Source organism: Balearica regulorum, chromosome W (genome assembly GCF_011004875.1).
Source record: "Balearica regulorum gibbericeps isolate bBalReg1 chromosome W, bBalReg1.pri, whole genome shotgun sequence".
Taxonomy (NCBI): domain Eukaryota; kingdom Metazoa; phylum Chordata; class Aves; order Gruiformes; family Gruidae; genus Balearica; species Balearica regulorum.
In genome coordinates, this window is record NC_046219.1 from 12,400,160 (window position 1) to 12,423,535 (window position 23,376).

Consider the following 23,376-nt stretch of genomic DNA (forward strand, 5'->3'; position numbering starts at 1 on the left):
TTCCCAGTTAGACTCACTTCAGCCTCCAGTGGAGTCAACTGTTGGGATCCCCCCATCACACCAGAAATAAAGATGGCTTCCACCCTTTCATAGCTCGATGGCATTAGGGTACACTGTGCACCAGTGTCCACTAGGGCCTTGTACTCCTGTGGATCTGATGTGCCAGGCCATTGGATCCACACAGTCCAATACACCCTAATGTCCCTTTCCTCCACCTGGCTGGAGGCAGGGCCCCTCTAATCCTGCTCATCATAGTCACTACTCACCTCTTGCAAAAAGGACTTAGAAGTCCCTTAAAGAGGATCAGAAGTGTGATCAGGCCTTTCACTCGATCTGGGGGGCTGCCCGGTGGAAACTGGAGCAGCATTTTTCGTGGAAGAATCCCTTTTTACGACTGTCTTGCCTTGCAGCTCACGTAGTCATGCCCATAGGGTTGAGGTAGGCTTCCCATCCCATTTCCTCATGTCTTCTCTGTGGTCACGCAGGCAAAACCACAGGATACCTCGTGGTGTGTACCCTCTATATCCCCTCTCCGGAGCAGAGAAACACTTACTCCTAATAGCTGAGATACTGGTCTGTGCAGGTGGGGAGTAAAACATATCCTCTTTGAGTTGTCGGACGTCCTGGGACAGTTTCTCCACAGCCAAGATGAGGGAGGAGGGAGGAATAGAGACTTTCTTCATATTGCCAGAGTCGGCCAGCTACTTCATCCACTGTGGGGGCCTCTTCACTCTTCCAGTCGATTACTGCCAGTGAGTTGGCGTACAATGATGGTGCGCTCCGTACAAACTTCCGCCACATGGGTCGGGTACACTGGACTTAGTCAGGGTCTGTGGGTAACTGTGCATTGTCCGGATCATAATAAACCATCTCCCGCACAGCTAATTCCCTCAGATATTGAATACCTCGTTCCACGGTGGTCCACTTGCCTGGATGACATACAACATCTTCACTGAAGGGATACCTTTCCCTCACACTTGACAGGAGTTGCCTCCAGAGGCTGAGGGCCTGTGCCTTCTTCCCAATTGCCTTGTCAATGCCCCCTTCCCTAGACAGGGATCCCAGCTGCTTCGCCTCCCTGCCCTCGTGTTCCAGGCTACTGGCCCCGTTATCCCAGCATCGGAGCAGCCAGGTAATGATGTGCTCCCCTGGAAGGTGGCTGAAATTTTTCTGCATATCTCACAGCTCACTCAGGGACAGGGATCGGGTGATTACCTCTGGTTCTGGCTCTTCCTCCTGTTCAGCCACAGTGCCTGTCGGTCTGTTCTCCCTCTCTTCTCCCTGAGGGTGCTGCCTACTGTCAAGCAGTGTATGGTAGATAGTGGCCAGGGCCCAGCACAGCACAGTAAGTTGTGTCTCCTTGGAATAGCCACAGCATTTTCCTTTCAAGTATTCTATTGCTTTATCAGGGTCCTGTAACTGTTCGGGAGTGAAGCTCCAAACCACTGGAAGTGAGAAGTTCTCTAGATACCTGCCCATACTCTCCCACATGCCATGCCAGCCCTGACCATTCAGCCTCGGGGAAGATCCCTGGGTGGTACTCTTGAAAAAATTTTTGCTAACCCTGAACAGGACTTGAAACACATTCAGGAGACCTAGCAATAGGAATATACTGGCCTGAACATCCCAAGGGTATTCAAAATTCTCAAAAATTGTTGTAACCAACCAAAAGGGAAAAGGGGAGGTGAAAGAGTGGGAGAAGGTATCCCCCCCTGTCTTCCCCATAGATTGGGTGCAATTATTAATCAATTCTGAAAGATGTTGACCGAGGTATGGGCATGACAAAAATACTACATACCAATACCAGCTCAGACTCATGACCGTTGATGATATCTTATCATAAGTCGATATCACACAGTACAATAATATGAGAACACGAACCCCTCTCCCAGAGGTGATAAACAGCACCACAGGGATTGCATAGAGTAAACACGGGTTTACAAAACAGAGCCATGTGACCAAACAGAACATCATTATGACCAGTGACTGTTTCAATAACATTATAAATGCTTATAACAACTTTGTTTTAACACACTTGGGTCAGACTTGTCGTTATCACAACCCTTCGTGCTCCACATTGGGCGCCAAAAAAGGACTGACATGGTTCAGCCCCAGCTGGCAGCTGAGCACCACGCAGCCACTCGCTCACCCCCTCCCCTGGCGGGATGGGGAGGAGAATGGGAAAAACAAAGGCAAAGCCTCGAGGGTTGGGATAAGGGCAGGTTACTGGGACAGCAAGGGAGAGGGAAACAATCAACAACAGTGCTGATAATGGAATGTTCACAATGGGTGATAACAGAAAGCAATTTACTGATCCAACAACCGACCAACCTACCGGGAAGCCCACACTCAGACTGTCCTGGAGCCCCTGCCCGACTAGCCCCCTTTTATGGTGAGCATGATGTCACATGGTATGGAATAGCCCCCTGACCAGCTTGGCTCACCTGTCCTGGCTCCTTGTGAAAATTAAATCTATCCTAACCAGGACAAATATGTAAATGTTTGAAATTGGTTTACTTTTAATCCATTGTTCAGATCAAACATGTAATTCAAACAATTTCTTATGTCATTGACTGAGAAATCTTTGGCTGACTTTTAAATAGTTGTCCATTCAACAATAAAACAGAATTGCATGATTCACTCCCATAATTTCAGTACAAAAATTCTAGAGCAAGTATCAAATTTATATAAAGATTGAATGAATAAACTTTATTTGCCCTATTTTTTGGGTAGTATAATAATCTCTGTACAGTATCACACTACATTACATGTGGGAAACTTTGCTTTATACAGTGTGCACAAATAGCATATAAAACAAGGTGGTATAATAGAAGTATTCCAGAATGCACAATCACTGTTCTTTGCTGAACTTGAATCATCCCCCAGACAGAACTGTAACAAGTCTGAATTGGTGCATAAAGTGGAACATGGCAATAAAAAACACATCAGCCTCCCCAAAACATCAAGCTCTACAGTCAGTAGAGTTACAGATTAGCATAACATCCTTTATTCAGTGCAAAGATCATCTAGTATGTGGTTAGGAATGTATTGGACTTCTCATGGCTAAAGTGTCTTAACAAACTTGCTTTCCAATCCTAGGGAAATATTCCTGCTTAGACCACATCCACCATCTACTAATTCATAAGACATAAGGGAGCCTGTGACTTTAGTATGATGGCTTGAGGATTATAATCATCATTTTGCTTATTAAACCTGAACAGGCACTTTGTTACACCTACACTTCCAACCTTATCTTGATACACTAGTGTTCATATCATATACTCTGTCTCTCCATAAAAATAAAAGAACAGAGTCAGACAACTGCTTTTGCTACAGCTACCACCATTTAGGTACACTATCATATTTTTTTTTCTTCTTATAGGAAGGAACGATATCTGTTCCAGCATATCTGAAAAATTTTAGTGTAGTGAATTAATTATGTTTCATATAATGTAAACAGGGAGGAAGTCTGTTATACAGCTCTGTTTAGCAAGGAAGATTTGTGTGCTTACCTCTAATTATGGGACTGCAGCTACAGTGCATAAGGTTAAACTCCGTAGTAAGCTGCAAGGCGCTCTTTTAAGGGAAGAGGAAACTGGTCAGAGAAACGCCTCCAATTCTCGTCCCCAACTTGATTTTTAAATCCATGAAGAATCTACAAATGGGGGGGGAGTCAAGATAATCATTAAACAGCAGATACATGGTCGTTATTTACCAGCAACATATGCAGTAAGCCACAAACTGCTGGATTGTGCATCTGTCCATTTGAATTCCCCAGTTTAATATTTAAATATTACTAAGAAACAAAGGAAGTCTAGTAATGTCTGTCTTAAAAGAAAAAAACCAAAACATTTCAGTTAAGGGTGACATATAGAATATAGCTACCCACACAAATTTGTATAAAATACATAAATATATATTCTATTCTTTATAAATAGAAATATACATATGTGTGCATATGCATTTTTAATGACTATGGTGACTTATAACCTAGAGTTAGGCCATTTGAGAATGCTAAACACTTTGTCAATTGACACAGTTTATATGTTAAGATTACTGTATTCACATTTTTTTTTTTAAATGGGTAATATGTTCTGGGAGGAAAGCTGAGCCAGAACCACCACCAGCATTTGACAGAATGTATGCCTGTCAATTTCTAGCACAAATACAAAAGCATCCTGCAAGAGCTGTGTTTTTTCCATGGAATCTGTATACAACTATTACTAAAAAGGAAGCTGTTAAAATCTTTTGTGTTTTGAAAGAACAGGGATCCACAGCAGTCAAAAGCCAACATAAGAGGGGAAGGAAAAAAAACATTAAAAAAATCTACAGGTTTCAGTCTGGACTCTCTAATGTAATAAATTAACTGAAAACTACAAAAATTGAATGATACTGTCAAAAAGATCTTAGTATTTTAACTTGAAAACAGCAGGTTAAAAGGCAAACATATGAAAGAAAAGCAGATGAAATGGCTCCTCCTAATAGAAAATAATGCAGAGAGTCTCTGAAGTTTTGGTTTGGTTTTCTTTTTTAAACTCAAGGATATTGAATTGTGGAACAGTCTGTCATGAAAACATCCTCACAAAAAAGGCAATGTCAAAGCTCAAGCTCATGGTACTGAGTTCACCCTCAACACAACTTTCTCAAGCAGAGCTGTTCTTAAACAGCATGTAGCAATAATAACATTACAGTGTCACCAGTTAATTTACTGCTTTTCTCCCTGAAAGAGACCTTCCACAGGCAGATTCACCCCTCTTTCCTAACCTAGAGTCCGATTAGCCAGCTGCCAAGAAACTACCGAAAAATCTCAGAATGTTCAAGTACAACAAAAGGAGCACTTTTAAAAATTCATCTTCCAGTACAGCAAGTGAGCTTCAGATACAGTCTTCAGATATCTTGCTTTTAAAAAAAGTGATACAGTTCTTAGGGTATGTATCAGATCTCAACACTGGCAGCTAATCTACTCGTGCTCTTGGAAGGGGTATTTTTCTCTCTCAGCTCTAGTGCTCCAAAAACAACAAACAAACCAACCCACCCCAAAAGCCAAACATTGGACAATCCACTAGCAAGAGAAAGACCTCATGGGACTACAAAAAGGTTTTTTCCATTGTTCCTAAATGGCACAATTATTGTTGGAAAAACATGTACCTGGACTACAGTAATCATGTATTCAGCTAGCATAAAAACTCACTCCAATGAGGAAGTAATCTAAAAAATTTGCATGCCATCACTTGAAGAAAGCTTTGTCTCCTTTCTTGCATGGCAAAAAGCACAAAAGAATAAACTTGAAGAAGCAAGGATGTCCTTATGCCAAGTGACCAAGAAACATTGTGTCTAGTTTGAATGCATTAGATCTCACATGGATATCCTGGAAAGAATCTGAAAAAGAGGAGCATAGCTTATTGAAGCAAGTATTGAATGCTGAAGGACCAGGACAGAAATGTGTACTGAAACTGTTTTGGAAAATCATCACAGACAGCATCCTGGACTTTCTTTTAAGCTTGTATTTGCTGTTTTCTTCTGCTGATGCTAGAATACTCACAGCCATGCATTTCCTGACCCTGGTGTTCTGTCAAAGCCTCTCAGATAACTGGTCTCCTAACTAGGACAGTGAGATTTTTGTCTTTGCTCCTCAAGATAGGATTCAAAAGTTCTAGATTCCATTCCAATGTTCACACTTGGCATTACTTGAAGACAAAGTGCCAATACTGACCGACCCATGATCCAAGTATGTACTTAGAAATATGCTCTGTTTTAGCTTTAAGAGGACCATTAACTTTTGACATACATCCTTCCTAAAACCAGAGATTTCACTTTACAACATACAAGGGGAGCCACACTACTGAACAGTAACAGTATCTGTTCATGAAACTGAAATAAATTTATTTTGTTCTGTTTTTTAACCTAAGACACTAGTGCCAAAACACAATATATTACTTTCTGGGTGTTTTTTTCTTCTTGTTTATTTTATACAAGTCAATCAGTCCTTTTGCTTAAATTCTATTGACACTTTGTCTAGGGATGCATTCTTGGCTATCACTGTACATTAGTTTCTTGAAGACTTGCTTATCCAAGAGGGATTCTGAGGAGGATTAAGCAATCCCAAAAACTTATTTTCAGCTGAAGCAAGATAAACAGATCAGGATACCACTGGAAGATTTTTCATTTGCCATTTTCTAGATATTTCTCAAAAAACCCTAGGCATCGGGGGGGTGGGGAGGGGGGGGGGAGAGTCTTGAACCACACAGATCTCATTTTCTAGAAAAGAAAAGGAAAAAACCAAAATCTTATATGTGGTATAAGAAAACCTTGTTCTTCCAAATGCAGTCAAAATGTAGTAGGCTGGACATTATGAAAAGCTCTTTGAGGATGATTATCCTTTCAAAGAAGATCTCAAGTGAGCTTTTTCAACACTGGTTAAAAGAATTTTGGAATAACCTGAAAGCAGGGAAGAAAATACAGGTAAAAACTTCAGGTTTTTATGATGTTTTGTCTGAAAGTTTATGACTTTGCAAGAAAGCCTTAATGATCACATATATAGTAAGTGCTAATAATGGAAACAGAAAGCAAGAAAGAAACGGAGGATCCAAAACAACCACAGTTCAGATATACTGTCATACTAGAAACATTACCTTACAGAACATGTCTCGGAGATCATCTTTTGGGCTAATCCACGATGCAACAGCATCACAAAAAAAAATAAAGTCCTATAAGATTAAACAATCACATAGGTTAGAAGCCTCAATTTATAGGTCTGAAAACAGTGCTTGATGTTCATTCTATGAATTATGCAGGGTATTTAATCCTAATTTACAACTGGTTTTGGTTTTGTCTTTATTTTCCAGTTAATTCAGACAATAACAGTAAGTTATTGTATGCTTAGGTGTATGGAAATAGAAGTAGTTGAGTGTAGGAATAGCTTTGTTTAATTCAGGTTTTTGATTAAATAAAACCACAGTTAAAAAACCCCAAACCAACAAACAAACACCTCCTTCCACCCCACCCCACACTTGTCTAACTAATTCTTTCAGTACACATACTGACTTTGAGAACCAATCATCTTAATAACAATCAACAAACTCAAGACCACACTCGCAACTTGCTCTCACGTATTTCCAGTTGGGAAAAAAGTTTTATTTCTTTAAGCAGAGCCAGAAGTTGTTTCTGGGATACACAGAATGTTTATCATACAGGTTCAAAACTAAAGCCACCCCAAAATCTCTACATTTAGTTCATCTGCTGTCATGCATTACCTCCTACTACATCATTAAGACATCAGTCTTAATGATTAAGTTGATAATGCACATGTTTTTGGATAGGAACTGAGGATAACAACTACATAGGAGGAGAGCTAGGATAATGAAGAGAGTCCTTAATTACTCCCTCCCTTTAAGCTGTATGAAAGAACAAATGGACAGCAGAGGAGGGAAATGCTAAGTACAGAATAAGGGGTAAGTGAAATGAACTGAAAAATTCAAAACAAGATAGAAGCTCAATTCTTGTGTTGCAGGGAGAAGGATTCCAGGCAGAGGAGAGAAATTCACCTTCATTTTCCTCTTAGAAAATATTACATTGGTACAGCTTTACTTTGGAGCTGTGGAGACTAAAGACCAAGTCATATTCTATTATTGAGATGTACCATTTATTTTAGAGAGATATATCTTCCTTGTCATATTGACTATTTAAGCAACATATCCAAAGTTGAAACAGAATCTTCCCTACCCAAGTTTTAAGAATGAAGGGGTGGTTATTATTTTTGTTCTGGTTTTTTTTTCTTTAAAAGCCTAGATTGCATCTGAAAAATAGGTTCTAGTATGTCAACTTTTGCCTTGTATTTTCATACATATCCTCAACAAAAAAAGACTGACAGAAGTATTAAAATCCAGTTAAAAGTTCATTATTTACATATTCTTTGTAAGTAAAAGACAAAAAATGAATTTAACAATACTGTCCTTTCCATAAGTGATAATTAATGAAGCAGAAATCCTGAAGTTTCATGATATGTATCATTTGAAATATAAACACTTTGGCATGTACTACAGGGAATCAACATAAAGCTAAACTTTTTCATACTCCATATATAGCTTTCACTAAATTTCAGATGAGTAAAGAAAAAAAAGTTAAGATCTATTTATTTATTTATCTTACTTGGACTACTCCACTTGGGTTGACTGAGATCATGGTACATATCCCACGGAATGCTGAATCCTTTTCCTCATTGTCTCTTATGTTTCGCAGAGAGGTGCACCTAGTAAGTTGGAGAGCAAAACTTAGCTAATTCTATTACTTTTTCATTCAATCAAGTCAGAACTAGATGACAGTATTTGATGGAATAAGTCACACTGGTAAGATTATCTGAAACACTATTTTGAACACTTAGAAAGATACTTGTTGCACACAGTCTTTACTAGTATATTCCCACTAGGCATCATCTCCAGAATCTTGTTTTCCTGTTGCACTATATACAGTTAGAAAGTGTGACCTGTATTCCATTAAATACAAAAGAAACGTGTATGGAATATTTATAGAAATTATCATTATTAGAAGCAGAACATATAATACTATTGCAGTATGAATTGTGTCAGATACCACTTACAGAACAGTTATTTAACTTTTACAGCAGCAAGCAAGCTATTTTATACATAACAATTCTAGAAACATATTCCTTACAGCAATTCAAGCCTCAGACTGAATTTTAAGTAAAGAAATGCAGTTTAAATTTTACAGTATTTGCATGCATTGTATTATCATTCTGGTGGATTTTAAAATGCTCTTTCGTAGTCAAGCTTTAACACGCAAGCATGTGACAATCTTATCCCATGCATAAATTAGTCGTTAGCCACAACATAAAGAATACATGACGGTGCTACTAAAAACTCACAAACCTGATAGGACAAGATTAGTCACATGGTTGGCAATGATTAAGGATTGAGATTTTGTAACCAACTGAAAATATATCTAAAAGTGAGATAGAAGAAAGAAAGAGAGAGTGAAGAAAAATGAATTGGAAAAAAAAGATTGAATAATACACACCAGGGTCTTATAAACTGCTGTAGCATGGGGGCCACCTCTTGAGGACAAACGTAACCAAGACGACCAATTGTTATTGCTAAGGTAATGCAATCACGGTTATACACCACCAAACGCCAACCAAGACATGAGCAAATGAGGGGGAAGGAGAAAAAAATAAAGAAAAAACAACAAATAACTCAGAAACAGAAGCCAACAGAATCTGTGTATGATAGTAAACATAAGATTTCACCAGTGCTGTTTATTACCACCCCCTAAATAAGAGGCAGCAACATATATGGCATACTCTCCAGGGTAAAAGAAAAATTAAAGAAGAAAATGAGAGAACACCAAAAAACACAATTTGAAATCCAAAGGCTTTCTGATGTAAGCAGTCATCCTGCCCTCTTCAGAATCATCTCTTACAGTAAATTTATCTACCATACACTTCAAAGTTTTTAATAAAAAGCACTATTATGGATACTCTTGACAGAAAGGAATTAACAGTTTTCAGTTTTAGTATCAAGTAGTCTTAAACACTTTATTTTTTCCATATTTTGAATTCAAGATTTTAATAGGCCTACTATCTATCAGTAAAAATACATTTATAAATACTTTTACATTGAATATATTGTGGTCTATCTAATAAATGTTAAATAGATTAAACACTTCTCAAAAAGCACCAAATATTTGTTTTCTTCATAATCTTGTAGAGAATTTAAAGTGGTTGCTAACTCACAGCAACTGACTGCAGAAAATTAATTCTTTAATCCCAATATTTCTTCTGTTCAGAAAAGGCTTCCTCATAAAAGTTGTATAAGAATCTGACTTCTGATACAAAAGCATAAGGACACATGAAAAGCAAACCCGCTTCTTTGGATGATTAGGTAGTGTGGTCCTTTGTTCTGAGGGACAGACTGAAGAAGATATCATCATGCACATGTGTTTTAATGGTGTTTGCTCAACTCATAAAAGATTAATCTTTAGAAAAAGGAGAAGGTGGGGAATAACATATCAGGATTACTTGAAGCAAAATACATGAATAATACTAAAATCCAGTAGATTTATATGAAGCAGAGAAAGGAAACCTATGTTCAAGGGACATACTATGCAACACTAATTAACAGGCATTTGTGAACAGTTTCATGAAACATGCAATAAAGCAGATGATGCTTTCTCCAATAAAAGTTTAGTGTAGGATATACTAGCAGTTTGAAACGTACTCATTCCATGAAAGCTGCGGCTCGCTGGTAATGTACTATTTTGCCCAGACATTACTCAATTTCAATATGCAGTGTCTCAAATTTTCAGCAGATCTAACTTATAAAACTGCATTTGAAGTGCTACTTTCAAATGAAAATACACTTTTAAGGTTTATCTTTAAATTCTCACAGCTACAGTCTGTACAAGGAATAGTAATTTCTGGCAAGGCTTAACTTTTTGACATGTACTCATTATTTTCTATGCAACTACTTTTACTTAAGGTGGTCTCGTATGTTTCCATAGGAGAAGTGTTTTCATAGCTCATTACATAACAACCCAAAGCATAAACCAGTAATACTCTTGCAGGTACCAATGGCATGCAGCACAATATCCCACAACAAACTTATAATAAAAGTACACCACACTCAACATTTACTTGCAGTTATGCATCCACATTTACAGTAATTATTAAGATACTAAAAAAAAAAAAGTCAGTGTTTGGATGCTTCAAAAAATTCTCTAGCAGTGATGGAAGCAAACATTTAAGTACTGGATGCTTCTCAGTTACAGGTATTACACATCTATCAGTGCAGACGAAGGGGGTTGGGGCAGGGGGAAAGAAAATTTATATTGCTATACTATTCCATGGTGTAGTTCATAACAAGTAGTTATTTGCTCCAAAATTATCTTTTTAAAAAGCAGTACCTATAATATGCCAGACAACTAGACAATTTTTCCTTCAAGTTCACCTTCCATACTAAATGAGGTGGTGGGGTGTAGAGAATACTGGAGGAAAAATATGCATTGAAAAAAAATAATCTCTCCAATTTATCTCTTTCTTAGGTCAAAAAAACCCCAAGTAACTGTAGCACTGAATTTGCATCATTTTCAATTGTCAGGTATAATGATGAAACTATAATTTTTCTTACAAGACAGTTTTCAAACAGAAAAAATTCAAAAGATTCTCAATTAGTAAAACTGTAAACCAGAACTCTGTTAAATTATTAATAAAGTTTTTCTGAAGTATGGAAGGTGTTCTTCATACCAGAACATGCCCTCTATAAATGCAAAAGAAACAAGCCTCAGAAATTCCAATTCAAGAAGGCATTTGGGGACTGCTCCCAATTTAGAAGACAAACCTGTTGGCCAGAACATGGAAACATGCATGCCACTGTTAGACTTCTTTTCAGAAATTTGTTATTAAGTGACCATGTAATAGAAGTTATATGTAATTTCAGTTATGTTGTGGTAAAACTGCCATCACAGATCTAGATTTTTGAGCATATTACTACAAATTAATCTTAAAAAAAAGGTGCATTTTTTGTAAATTCAAAGAGTTCATTATTTGTTTTATATATGCCAATTACATTTGTTTCAAACACTAGACATATATATATAGTACACATGTGTAAGGACATGCATATATTAAAATCAGTGTAAAGCCACTAAGTCTTTAAGTGTTACTGCATACATTTGTCATTGTATACATAAATAAAATTGGAAGAATACTTAAATAGATGATAAATAAATATAAAATGTTATAAAGGTGATAAGCAATAACTTTAATAATCTAGATATATGATAGATGTTTTGCTGCAAGACTGAGACTTGTAAGCTTCTGCAAAACAGAGTTGGTTTTGCTTCTAAAAGCCAAAAACATAGCAATAAAATAAGTTCTATGCAATTTTTTAAATCATTATAAAAAAAAAATCTCTAATTCCCTTCACCATGAATGGTTCAGTTTTTGGGTACCTGTGTTCTCTAACAATGTCTTTGGTGTGTTGGGTCTGTTAATTATTTCTACAAGCTGGTGCAACACCATTGGAATATAAGGCTGCATCTCTATACCTGAAACAGCCAAAAAGAAACATTCAGAAGAAAATGACCATTAATATACATAATCTATTTAGATCTGGTACATTGAACTTACTGTCAAGGACAAGAATATCAAATTTAATTTAAATTTTAACATGAAAATATCACTAAAAAAATAAAAACCCCAGACAAACCATTCTAAATGTGCAAAGATTCAAACAAACAAAAAACAATTTAAAAATCTTACCCATCTGGATGGAGATTTCTCCAATTGCCCAGGTGGCATTGTTACACACAGAAATGAATTCAGGGTTTAGGTTGGTTCCCAAAATGGGCATGAAATCAGCTAGAAAGAATAACATTTTAAAATCTCGTCACACAATACAACCATCTTACCATCCTGTCCTATTACTGTAAGATCACGGGGGGGGGGGAATTTTTTAAAAAAATCATGTAAGCATATTTAAATTATTGTAAAGCATTACACCTGAATTAACAAGAGCTGTATTTCTGCTATATATCAGGAAAAACCCCACCTGGATAACTATGTATTCAGCTGTGCTAAAACCAACCAACCCCCCCCCCCCAAAAAAAAGCCCAACAACAAAAAACCCAAAACACCACCAAACACAACACCCCCTGAAAAAAACCCAACAGCTAAAAAATAAATAAAATAAATAAATTAATATTAATAAAGTAAAATCTTAATCACAAAGATAAGATTATAACATCTGCCAAATAAATTTTAAATTCCAAGCCTATCCAAGCATTCATTTGTCAAGTTAAGTGTATCTCAAGAGTATCTGAGGGAAGAGACAGTGAATATCGTGGAAATGTATAACTGATGCTACTTCCCTACTGAAATTAAAAAGAAAACAAAAAAATCCCTAAACCTACCCTCTAGCCAAGTTTTCTAATTTCAATAAATTGTATGTAATAATAGAGTCTAGTAGAACAAAAAAGCTACACATTCAAGAATTTATCAAAGAAAGCAACTGTTCTAATTGAAGTCTAAGTACATCTGTTTTGCTGTATTACAGCACAACAGGAAGCATGTTACATTATAAAAATCAAGCAGCAAAATGAACTTTTGCACTGTCTACAGAAAGAACAACATGTCTTAAACACACAGTTCAAAGGAGAAAAGACTACAGACCCTTACTGATAAAGGAAAATGAAAACTTACACCACCGTGACAAGGCAAGCCACAGAAAAGGGAACTTAACAATGGCTAAACCAGTCTCTTATCAGTTTGTAAAACATGGTAATTATTTAATATGTAAAAGAAACATACCAATGCAAGGCTTAACATGCTGAAAACACGCCTTTGTCAGATCACCTAACAATGCAAAAGAACTCTGCCGTACCTCAGGCATTTTATCCTAGAGAGAGGAAGAAAAAAAACTGACAATTCTAGAAGTGTTTCTGATTCTCTTAAGAAAGAAAATCCTTGGATTTGTGGTGGGTTGACCCTGGCTGGCCACCAGGTGCCTACCAAGCTGCTCTCTCACTCCCCTCCTTAGCAGGAGGGGGGTGGGGAGAAAATAAGAAAAAACCTCATGGGTCAAGTCAAAGGCAGTTTATTAAAGCAAAAGCAAAGGCCGTGTGTGGAAGCAAAGGAAACAAAAAGGTTTATTCTCTACTTCTCATCAGCAGGCAATGTCCAGCCACTTGCTGGGAAGTAGGGCTTCAGTACATAGCGGTTGCTCTGGAAGACAAACGCCTTAATAATGAATGCACCACCCCCCACCCCTCCCTCCTTTCTCTCAGCATTTTATTGCTGAGCAGATGTCATATGGTACAGAATAGCCCTTTGGTCAGTTTGGGTCAGCTGTCCTGGCTGTGCCCCCTCCCAAGATCTTGCCCACCCCCAGCCTACTGCTGAGGTGGGGAGAAATGTTGGAGAGACAGCCTTGATGTGTGCTGGCACTGCTCAGTAGTAGCCAAAACACTGGTGTATTATCAACACCTTGCTAGCTACCAATACACAGCACAGCACCATGAGGGCTGCTGTGGGGAAAATTAACTCCATCCCAGCCAGACCCAATACGGGATTAAACAGGTTACTCATCTCACCTGCATGCATTGGTACATTAGTGTCAGGATATTGCTGCGAGCCACTAGCTGTTCAATGTTGCCTCCAAGTCCTTCAGCTAAACCACTGAGTAAATCAAGAGCCACAATCATGAAATCTTTATCTGGAGTCTCATATTGGTCTGGCTGAGCATTGTGCAACTACAACAAATAAGTACGCATTTTCAAAATGAGTATTAGATTTTCTCAGTGGTATGCATAAAAGTAAAATCAAACCAAAACAAATTAGTTTCAGAACTGCAGTTTCATTTAAATATTCAATGGTTAATACTACAAATCTCTCTGCAAACCCGTAACTTTACATAGTTAATACATTGATTTAAGGAGATGTTCTGAAAACATTGGAATAGCAATAGAAAAATACCATGGCTTGTGCAAGAGTCTTCTGCACCAGATTTACACAACGCTGGTACACAGGTTCACAGTATGGAAGAAAGCCAGATTGCAAGGCAGTAGCAACTGATGACAGGCACTGGAATAAAATAAAATAATAATAAAGAAAGAGCAAGAGAGACACACACTAACTTTGCTCACCTCCCCAAAGTACCTTTTACTTGGGAGAAGTAAATTAAAAGAATTTTAAGTATATCCAGAAGTAACTGATTAAGTAAAAACAACCTAGAACGGCAGTACCAATTAGCTGAGCCAAGGCAACTGTCATCTAATTGTTACTCTCTCCTATGTATGTCAGTTGAGAAGCAGCATCTTCTTAGAGGTGGCCATGAAAGTTCATATGAAGACAGTTACTATAATTCAGCTAGCACTTACACTAAACTTAGAATCATAGAATCATAGAATGGTTTGGATTAGAAGGGACCTCAAAGATCATCTAGTTCCAACCCCCCCTGCCATGGGCAGGGACACCCTCCACTAGACCATGTTGCCCAAAGCCTCATCCAACCTGGCCTTGAACACTTCCAGGGGTGGGGACTCCACAACCTCTCTGGGCAACCTGTTCCAGTGCCTCACCACTCTAACAGTAAAGAATTTCTTCCCAACATCTCATCTAAATTGACCCTCCTTCAGCTTAAACCCATTACCCCTTGTCCTGTCACTACACTCCCTGATAAACAGTCCCTCACCAGCTTCAGTATCTTGACCTAACATTACCCAAGTGTTATGAAAATAATTTCTCTAGAAGTATTTTCCTGCTTCATACTTGGAAAGTACAGAGAATAGACTACATGATCTGGTTCATACTTTCAGCCTGTCTGATAATAGTTTTAATGGAGGGATGAAGGGAGAGCAAGGAGAGAGAGAAGACAAGAACAACAAGGGGATGGAACAATTTTTTTAAAAAAAGAATCCCAAAGAAAACACTCAAGAATGGCAGAAAAAAAAATCTAAAATATTTCTGCTAAACCTAATGACATTTCCTCAGTCACAAGATTTTCTCACTGCAGTCATAATATTTTCTCCATAATGGGAAATACCTAACAGTGTCAGCTTTTATAGTCACACTTCCTAGTAGGAGCTTCTTTAGTAAAAGGGGTAATTCCTAAAAGGAGTTGATAAAACATATTCACATTTTAACATTTACCTCTAATAAAGGGAAGAGATCTTTATCTTCATCCTTCAACATATTCCACTTCTGGATTAATGGAGGCATTAGCATCTGAATATATTCCTGTTTAGGATGAAAATGCATCAGCTACTGAAACACTTCATTGCATACTAGTTTATTTCAAAGCTAGAAAATTGATATATTAAGAAAAAAATATTTAGAAAAATGATATATTAAGAATTGATATATTCTACTTTTTTAGCAAAATAAAATTGATATACTGTAATTCAATCATTGCAATATGTAGAAGTAATTTAATATTAGAATTTACAATTTATGTCTTAAGATTTTTTGCTGAGGCACATAAGTACTTTTGCAGAATGAATCTTTTCCTCCAGGTTTGGCTTCAGTCTAGCAACTTTTAATAGCTGCCTGGGTTGTTACAAGTCTATAGGATTGTCTCAGGGCCTACAGAAAATGTTTTTACCAGCAATGCAATCTGGCTGTGCATCTGCCACCTGCTTTTCTCAAAAATCTCCCATTGCCCTGATGCTGCATACCCTATCCCCCCCAAGTTCCTGAAACCTCTTCCTCAAGCAACTACCCATCCATGAAGAAAGTAATTTTCTATCCCTCCAGAAGGGCGCACTTACCAATTCTGTATAAAGATGCTGCATCTTCCCTGCCACTGCTGTCACAGTCATAAGGACATTAAACAAGGCATCCCTGTAGTACTGTTGCTCTCAGAAAGTATCCAAAAAGCCAACAGATGCTGCCAGCTAATGCTATGGCCAAAGATACAATATTCTAAGTGACTGAAGAAAGTCCCACCATCACCAGGAGCTCCCATTTAGCTTCCTCCTGGTGCTGTCAAATGTCAAGCTGGCCAGGGCCAGAGAGAGATTGAAAAAGATGTCCTTTGATGGTGTGGAGTCTTGGATGGCAAGTAAAATGCCATGGCAACAAGCCAAATTGTTTTATTCTAGTGTGTCTATGTCATGTGAAACACTATAGAGAAATAAAGCAAATTTCAATAGCCATTATAAGATGCACATGACATGTATGCATATCCTATTAATGAACATATGTACGCTACAAAAAACCCACTATATTTGCCTGTGTGTTATCTGTGCTTTGTCCAAAGGATTCTGTGGTTTTTTTATATAAAATGCATGTCTGTCCCACTCTCTGATAAAGCAATTTCTAATGATGATGTGCTCCAATACATTGGAAAGACACACAGAGCAGCTTAGCTATACTGAAAGTGGTTACCAAAAAAAAAAACCAAAAACCAAACTTAAAAATAAATAAATAAAATTGGTCATTAGAAATTAGCACACACATTCCACCAATTTCTTTAAAGTCACATATATCAATATAGATATGAAATGGATCTCCTTTGAACTGAAAAATTCTGAGAATGAGAAAGGTCAGCATTTCTGTTTTATAACATGTAAAGCAGACCACAAAACCCACCAAATGAGTTTTTCAATATATGACAAAGCGCTTCTACAGAACATAAGGTATACTCACTGGTTTATTTAGATGATGGCCTACAGAATCTGCCAGAGTTCCTATAGCATCATAAAGAATGAGCAGGTTTTTATGCTGGTATTTACTAAATGCGAAGACCAAAGTGTCAAGTATATATGCAAGATAAGGAACAAGCTCTGTACAAGCCTCCTCTTCTAGAGTAGCAAAGGCACTGAATGACAAAAAACCCACCCCAAAAAAGTCAGTCAGTATCTTGGAAAAAACAAAACAAGACCACCCCAGAATGCCCCACACTACCCATTTCTGTTTAAACATAGAACTGTATTTAGTCCTCAAATTCATCCGAGGTATGTTTTCAAAATGGTATTACTGAGATAAACTCAATTCATTCTGATTGAACACAAAGATTCAGCTCTTACATTATGATGAGCAAAATTTAAAAATATTCCTGTAAAATCTGTTATGTATACATGTTACAGATCTAATTCTGCTTTATGAAGAAACTTTCTTGGCAGCCTGCTGTGTACACTCCTGCCCCACACAAACTGACACGTAAAAGCTTTATTTGCTGAGCTTCCTGCACAAGAGGTGTACCCATTCCATTAATGGTGTGTCCATTAATTTATTTTTTTTTAATTTATTTTTTAATATCAGCAGACAAGGAGGAGAAGGGAATCTTACCTGCAAGGATCTCCTTTCAAGAAAAAGGAAATATCCCTTGAAATAATTGTAACCCAAATGTTTTGGTAATCCTGAGCTAAATATAAACAACATCACTAATACAATGATAGGATAGTTTTCCTTTGTCATCAGTATTGACGGTGTTCATAGGCATATAAAAGCCAGATTTCTGGTCAATGAAACTTCAAATATTGAAAATAAACAGGTGTCACATACAGATTATTTCTTTTACTGAACAGATTGCTTAGTTTGGTGATTCATATACTCTGAAAACTGGACAAGAGAAATACAAATTAACTTTTTTCATTTTATTACAATTCAGAGTTATTTGTGACTAGCTCAGAAGAAGCTGAACCTACTCCAATTTAAAAGGAAAAAAATAAAATACATTAAGAGCTAGAAATGGAGTCATGCATTGATCGATAAAGGCATTAAAATAGTTTCCCATGAAAAAGCAATGTCATGGACAGTGCTTTTGGTTTAAGCTTTGGCTCACCTGCAGGCAGCTTCTTGTACTCTCTTGTTGCTATCCAGAATACGTTTTAGCAACTCAGTCATTAATGGCTTCAAGTATGTGTCTGGGGGTTGACTAACTACCCAGTGTGCATAGCGACTAAGAGTCCAGCATGTAATGGAGCGCACAAGAGCCTTTTTGTTAGAGAGGCACTGAATAAGGTGAGGGATCAGCTCAGGAAGATATGGAATCATACCCTGCATGCAGCCTACAAGGAAAAATATAGCTATTACAGTACAAGAATTGGAAAATGTAATAGAATTTTTTGTTATTACCTAGAAGGGACATATTTTCATCCTCTATCATGTAGTAATACATTTTAACAATCTACAAAGTAAGTCTACCTAATTTATGTTAAGTCCTAAAAAGAAACCTCACCATAAACAATAATTAAAATCCCCAATCAAATTTACACTCGTTTCACCTATATTTCTACTTCAGTGCTTCCCCAATCCCCAGAAATTCTGCTTTATTAAATGGAGTATAGCAAGAACATCCAAATAAAATTAGTTTATAATGCTTGGAAGTCTTATGCCAGTCTATTCAGAGTGATCAAGACAAGTAGAGAAAGATTAGGCCTTGATAACAAATTATCATATCATTAAAAAGGATTCCTTAAGAAATTTAATTTTCTTCATGTTTTCTCCTAATATCACGCAAATACTGACCAGCAATAAAAGCTACACAATTCAAGTCAGCAAGGGCAGTAATACACTGAGATTTACCAGAAGTACTAACTTTTATCTTGCTTAACTTGAAATCAAAACCAGCAAAAAAGTTTTCTAGCAACTAAGAAAAAGTATGTTCACTAGGCGCTGTAAGAAAAGATAGATAATCCAGGCACAGAGCCAAACATATTCCTTCAGTTTGCAAAATGGACAGAGATGCTGGAAATAAAGGCAAAAAGCCAACCCTGTGAGTAAATACAAAGAAATGGAAGTTATCACATTTAATAAGAGAACCATCCACAAAAAGCAGCTCAGGGCACTGAAGTCACAGGACTGGTCTTCTCCATTTATGAAAACGCTGAATGAAATGTAAGTTAAATATTCCTCTTGTATCAAATCAAGGTAGTACTTCATGACAGACCAATAAATATATGCTGCAGAGTTAAGAAAGGGAGGAATAAAAGAAATTATCTAAGTTATTTAGCTTCCGAAACATGCATATTTTTGAAAATGAAAAGTTAAACAAATAACTGCAGTCACCAACTAGTAGATGTGTAGCACTAAAACCAAATCAGCTAAGGACGTATACATGTTTGCACAAGTAAATTCACCTAGAATCACAGAGCTGCTTTAGAACCAATCAAAAATTCAGCAACCTGATATGCACTGTTGCCTTACCTTCAGCAATTGCTCCAAGAACAAGGATACCAGATTCTTTAACTACCCATTCGGGATGGAAGAGCAATTCCTTCAAAAGGGGCAAGATGTGTGGCAGAAGTTCATCACGAAATACATTAGCCAGGACATCTAGAGCAGCAGCAGAACATTTCCCTGAGGGGAATTAACAGTGTTATTCTCTGCTTATTATAAAAGCAGTTGTAATTAGAGTATAATACTCATTTTAACTTTGAGCTACCAGGGGATTAGGAGGAAAGATACTTCCATTTCATTACAATACACAGGTATCCACTGTGCTCTGGTACAAAGCCACAGCTCTTAGAAAGTCAATTTTGCAGCATTTTTATAGCCACTAAAAGGACTTATACGCTGGGGATATTAAAACACTCACTGACAGGAAACACACCATTATATTGCAACATTATATACACTACATAATTTCAGGATGGTGTAACGCTACGGAAGAGGGAAGGTCCGTGACATGAATGTAACATACTGGAGAAACAGCTTAAAAATATTAGCAATTGATTAAAAAGAAAATGTTCAAACATGATCCATGTCTCAAAGCACAAAAAAGGGAAAATCATAGAATCATAGAATGGTTTGGGTTGGAAGGGACCCTAGTTCCAACCCCCCTGCCATGGGCAGGGACACCCTCCACTAGACCATGTTGCCCAAAGCCCCATCCAACCTGGCCTTGAACACTTCCAGGGAGGGGGCTGCCACAACCTCCCTGGGCAACCTATTCCAGTGCCTCACCACTCTCACAGTAAAGAATTTCTTCCTAATATCTAAATTGACCCTCCTTCAGCTTGAACCCATTACCCCTTGTCCTGTCACTACATTCCCTGATAAACAGTCCCTCACCAGCTTTCCTGTAGGCCCCCTTCGGGTACTGGAAGGCCGCAATTAGGTCTCCCTGGAGCCTTCTCTTCTCCAGGCTGAACAACCCCAACTCTCTCAGCCTGTCCTCATAGGAGAGGTGCTCCAGCCCTCTGATCATCAATCTCTAGAGATTGAAAGAAGTTCGCTGGCCTCTGCTTTGAGCTTTTATATCTGACTCCTAATTCTGTGATGCACCAATACAAAGAACATCACCTTGAAATTTGTTTTGAAAGTTTTTAATCTCATATTTTAGTACACAAAAGCTCATAAAAGAACAACTTCAAAACATGATTCAGAAATCCTTATTCTGTTTTTCTGCTGTGGTGTTGCCATGTCTAGAAAAATAATGCTAAGATGGATTTATAAAGAATGCTCATATTACAGAATTTATACTGCACTTTTTTTTTGCTTATTATGATCTCAGTTCCTTCTTAATCTGTCAGAAATGATCCAACTGGAAAAAAGTATATACAAGACAGGTAATCAGGCAAAATATATAGCAAATGTAACATGCAAAAATCCTAAACTGGACCTAAACTCCTTAGTGGGCCCAAAGAGGACACATAAGTTTTCAGCTGGGAGGTAGCAACTACTAGAATAGATAATAAAAATAAATACAAAATTTTTTCTGCTCTGCTTCTAGATGATGTCCAACAAGTTTGAATAAAACAAAACACGAGCCCTCAACTCAGAGCAGATCTCCACTGCAAAGCAATAATAAACAGCACAGACTCCCCAAGACCAGCACCTGCTGCTTTCAGCAAAGACTGTTTCAGCTTTCTACTAGAGGAAAAAAAGGCAGGCTCACATATTTAGTTACCCAGGTCTCATTAGTAAGTAATGCTGCTAATTGTCAGGCTGTGCTGATGTTTCCTCTCTGTTCAAATTGGAAGTCAAATATAGAAAACTGGATAAAAAATAGGGCACACAATTCTGAATTTCAGATAATCCAAATTCTCTCAAGTCCAGATGACATACATCAAAACAGATTTCTTAACTGTTCTGTTCTCTCTCTTTCCTAGTCAGCTTTAGCTTCCTCACCATCTTAACCAAAACTGTGGACCACAGGGTGTCCTCTGTCATTTCAGCTATGTTTTTCAGAAAATATGTATTTAATTCTGCAATCTCTACACACGACTACAAGAACAGCATTATGAATTTAAAACTATATAAAAAAGTTATTTTACAAAAGCAAGCAAGTTTACTTCTAAAATAATAATAATAATAATATAAAAATTTTAGATATGTCTCAAAGTTGTTTCATTCATAAGCTTCAAGGTACATTCATCTGTACTACTGTACTACATCTGAACTACTGGTAATGGCTGTCAGTAGTAGCATGTTCAAATGGAGGGGGGGAAAAATCAAACACACAAACCAGATTTAGAGAGAAGACTGAAGTAAAAGAAAGCATTATTAAGCTTCCTCAAGCTAAGAACAATGTGTAAGACTTTTTATTTTTTTTTAATAAATTAAGCAGGTGATCCATGATTTGTATTGTAGAATTAAAATTAAAAATCCAAAGCTTCTGTTGAATTGCATCCAGTAGATGTTTGCGGCCCTACCGGCCATATTCAAAATAAGAAATAAGCTTACAGATGGCTAGCTTTTATCAATACAGTTACATAGCCAAAATGTCACCTGAAAGACTCCCCCCTCTGCCCCAATCACCAATTATATCAGGAGATAGTTCTTTTTCTGTTCAAAAGCAAAGCCTCAGTATTCCTATACACAAACTCCTCTTTTTACTGTGGTTCTTGTATTATGCAAGTAGCTATATTTTAAAACATTTTACACATTACTTTGACATACTTAAATTCCAGTCAGAAATAGTATCATCATCATCATCATCAAGATCATCATCATCATCATCATCTTCAATACCATCTTCTTCATGTTGCTGAGCTACTGTCCGTGAACGATGAAAACGAGGTCTTATGTCCTGTTCACTATCTGGAATAGCTTCATCTTCTTCAACATCCCCCTGTCATCAAAATGTTTTATCAGACAAACTAGTGCAACTATATTGCTCAAGGAAGTTAAGAATGGAGTGTAAATTTTAGTTCAAGATTTTATAAGCACATGAAAGATTCACATCCCACTTGTGCTGCCCAGCTAACTAAAAATGCCATTGTTCCTGCATTCTGCTACAGTATTTACCAGAAAAATGACAAGAAAATAGAAGCAAGAGGTAAGCTCACACAAAAGCACAAAGTATCCTTCTTGTTAAGAAATTATTCTTGATGGGAATGAATTAGAAGGAAGAAGAGAGAGAGAAAAGCAGGAAAGCCCACAGATTATTTTCCAACAAACATGGCAGCAGTCGCATTTAGTTTTTAGAACAGCACACCTTGCCCCAGAAAGCTAAATCTCCATTGAACAGATGGTAGATGAGATCTGGCCTACCAGCTCAATCATTCTGATTTACAAGTCAGAAGCTAACCAGATATTCTTACTGAGTATAAAAGAAATCAATGCTTACCTTCAACAGAATAATATCGATCTCTGAATATTTCATACCATTTACTAGCACAGGTATCAGTCTACAAAAAAATATTGATACATGTCAAGAAGGAAGACCCTGGTAATTACAGGCCTGTCAGTCTCACGTCAGTGCCTGGTAAAATTATGGAGAAGGTTATTCTGGGAGTTATTGAAAAACACTTGAGAGACAATGCAGTCATAGATCATAGCCGGCAGGGGTTCACAAGGGGAAAGTTCTGCTTAGCCAACCTAATTTCCTTTTATGACAAGGTCACCCATCTAGTTGACCAAGGGAAGCCAGTAGATCTGGGGATTTTGGATTTTAGCAAAGCTTTTGATACTGTCTC

General features: G+C 37.4%; 1 protein-coding gene and 1 long non-coding RNA gene across 7 annotated transcripts in view; one reads left to right on the forward strand and one right to left on the reverse strand.

Moving 5' to 3' along the window:
- The window catches only part of LOC142599245 (uncharacterized), an 830,374-nt gene that overhangs the window by 238,455 nt on the left and 568,543 nt on the right, over window positions 1-23,376 (forward strand). The gene's annotated exons all lie outside the window — the stretch shown is intronic.
- LOC142599155 (transportin-1-like) overlaps window positions 1-23,376 on the reverse strand; it is a 101,349-nt gene that overhangs the window by 9,606 nt on the left and 68,367 nt on the right. For 5 of the 6 annotated variants that reach the window (XM_075738894.1, XM_075738891.1, XM_075738889.1 and 2 more), the window contains exons 10-24: window positions 23,028-23,088; window positions 22,358-22,529; window positions 19,661-19,813; window positions 18,297-18,522; window positions 17,159-17,330; window positions 15,662-15,748; window positions 14,486-14,593; window positions 14,104-14,262; window positions 13,322-13,409; window positions 12,275-12,373; window positions 11,965-12,060; window positions 9,034-9,109; window positions 8,149-8,248; window positions 6,633-6,707; window positions 3,513-3,655 (exon numbers count right to left, since the gene is read on the reverse strand). In XM_075738894.1, the coding sequence (XP_075595009.1) occupies window positions 3,548-3,655; window positions 6,633-6,707; window positions 8,149-8,248; window positions 9,034-9,109; window positions 11,965-12,060; window positions 12,275-12,373; window positions 13,322-13,409; window positions 14,104-14,262; window positions 14,486-14,593; window positions 15,662-15,748; window positions 17,159-17,330; window positions 18,297-18,522; window positions 19,661-19,813; window positions 22,358-22,529; window positions 23,028-23,088 (1,780 nt within the window). In that variant the 3' untranslated portion in view covers window positions 3,513-3,547. The remainder of the gene's footprint in view (window positions 1-3,512; window positions 3,656-6,632; window positions 6,708-8,148; window positions 8,249-9,033; window positions 9,110-11,964; window positions 12,061-12,274; window positions 12,374-13,321; window positions 13,410-14,103; window positions 14,263-14,485; window positions 14,594-15,661; window positions 15,749-17,158; window positions 17,331-18,296; window positions 18,523-19,660; window positions 19,814-22,357; window positions 22,530-23,027; window positions 23,089-23,376) is intronic. The other variant, XM_075738893.1, reaches the window with a different exon arrangement.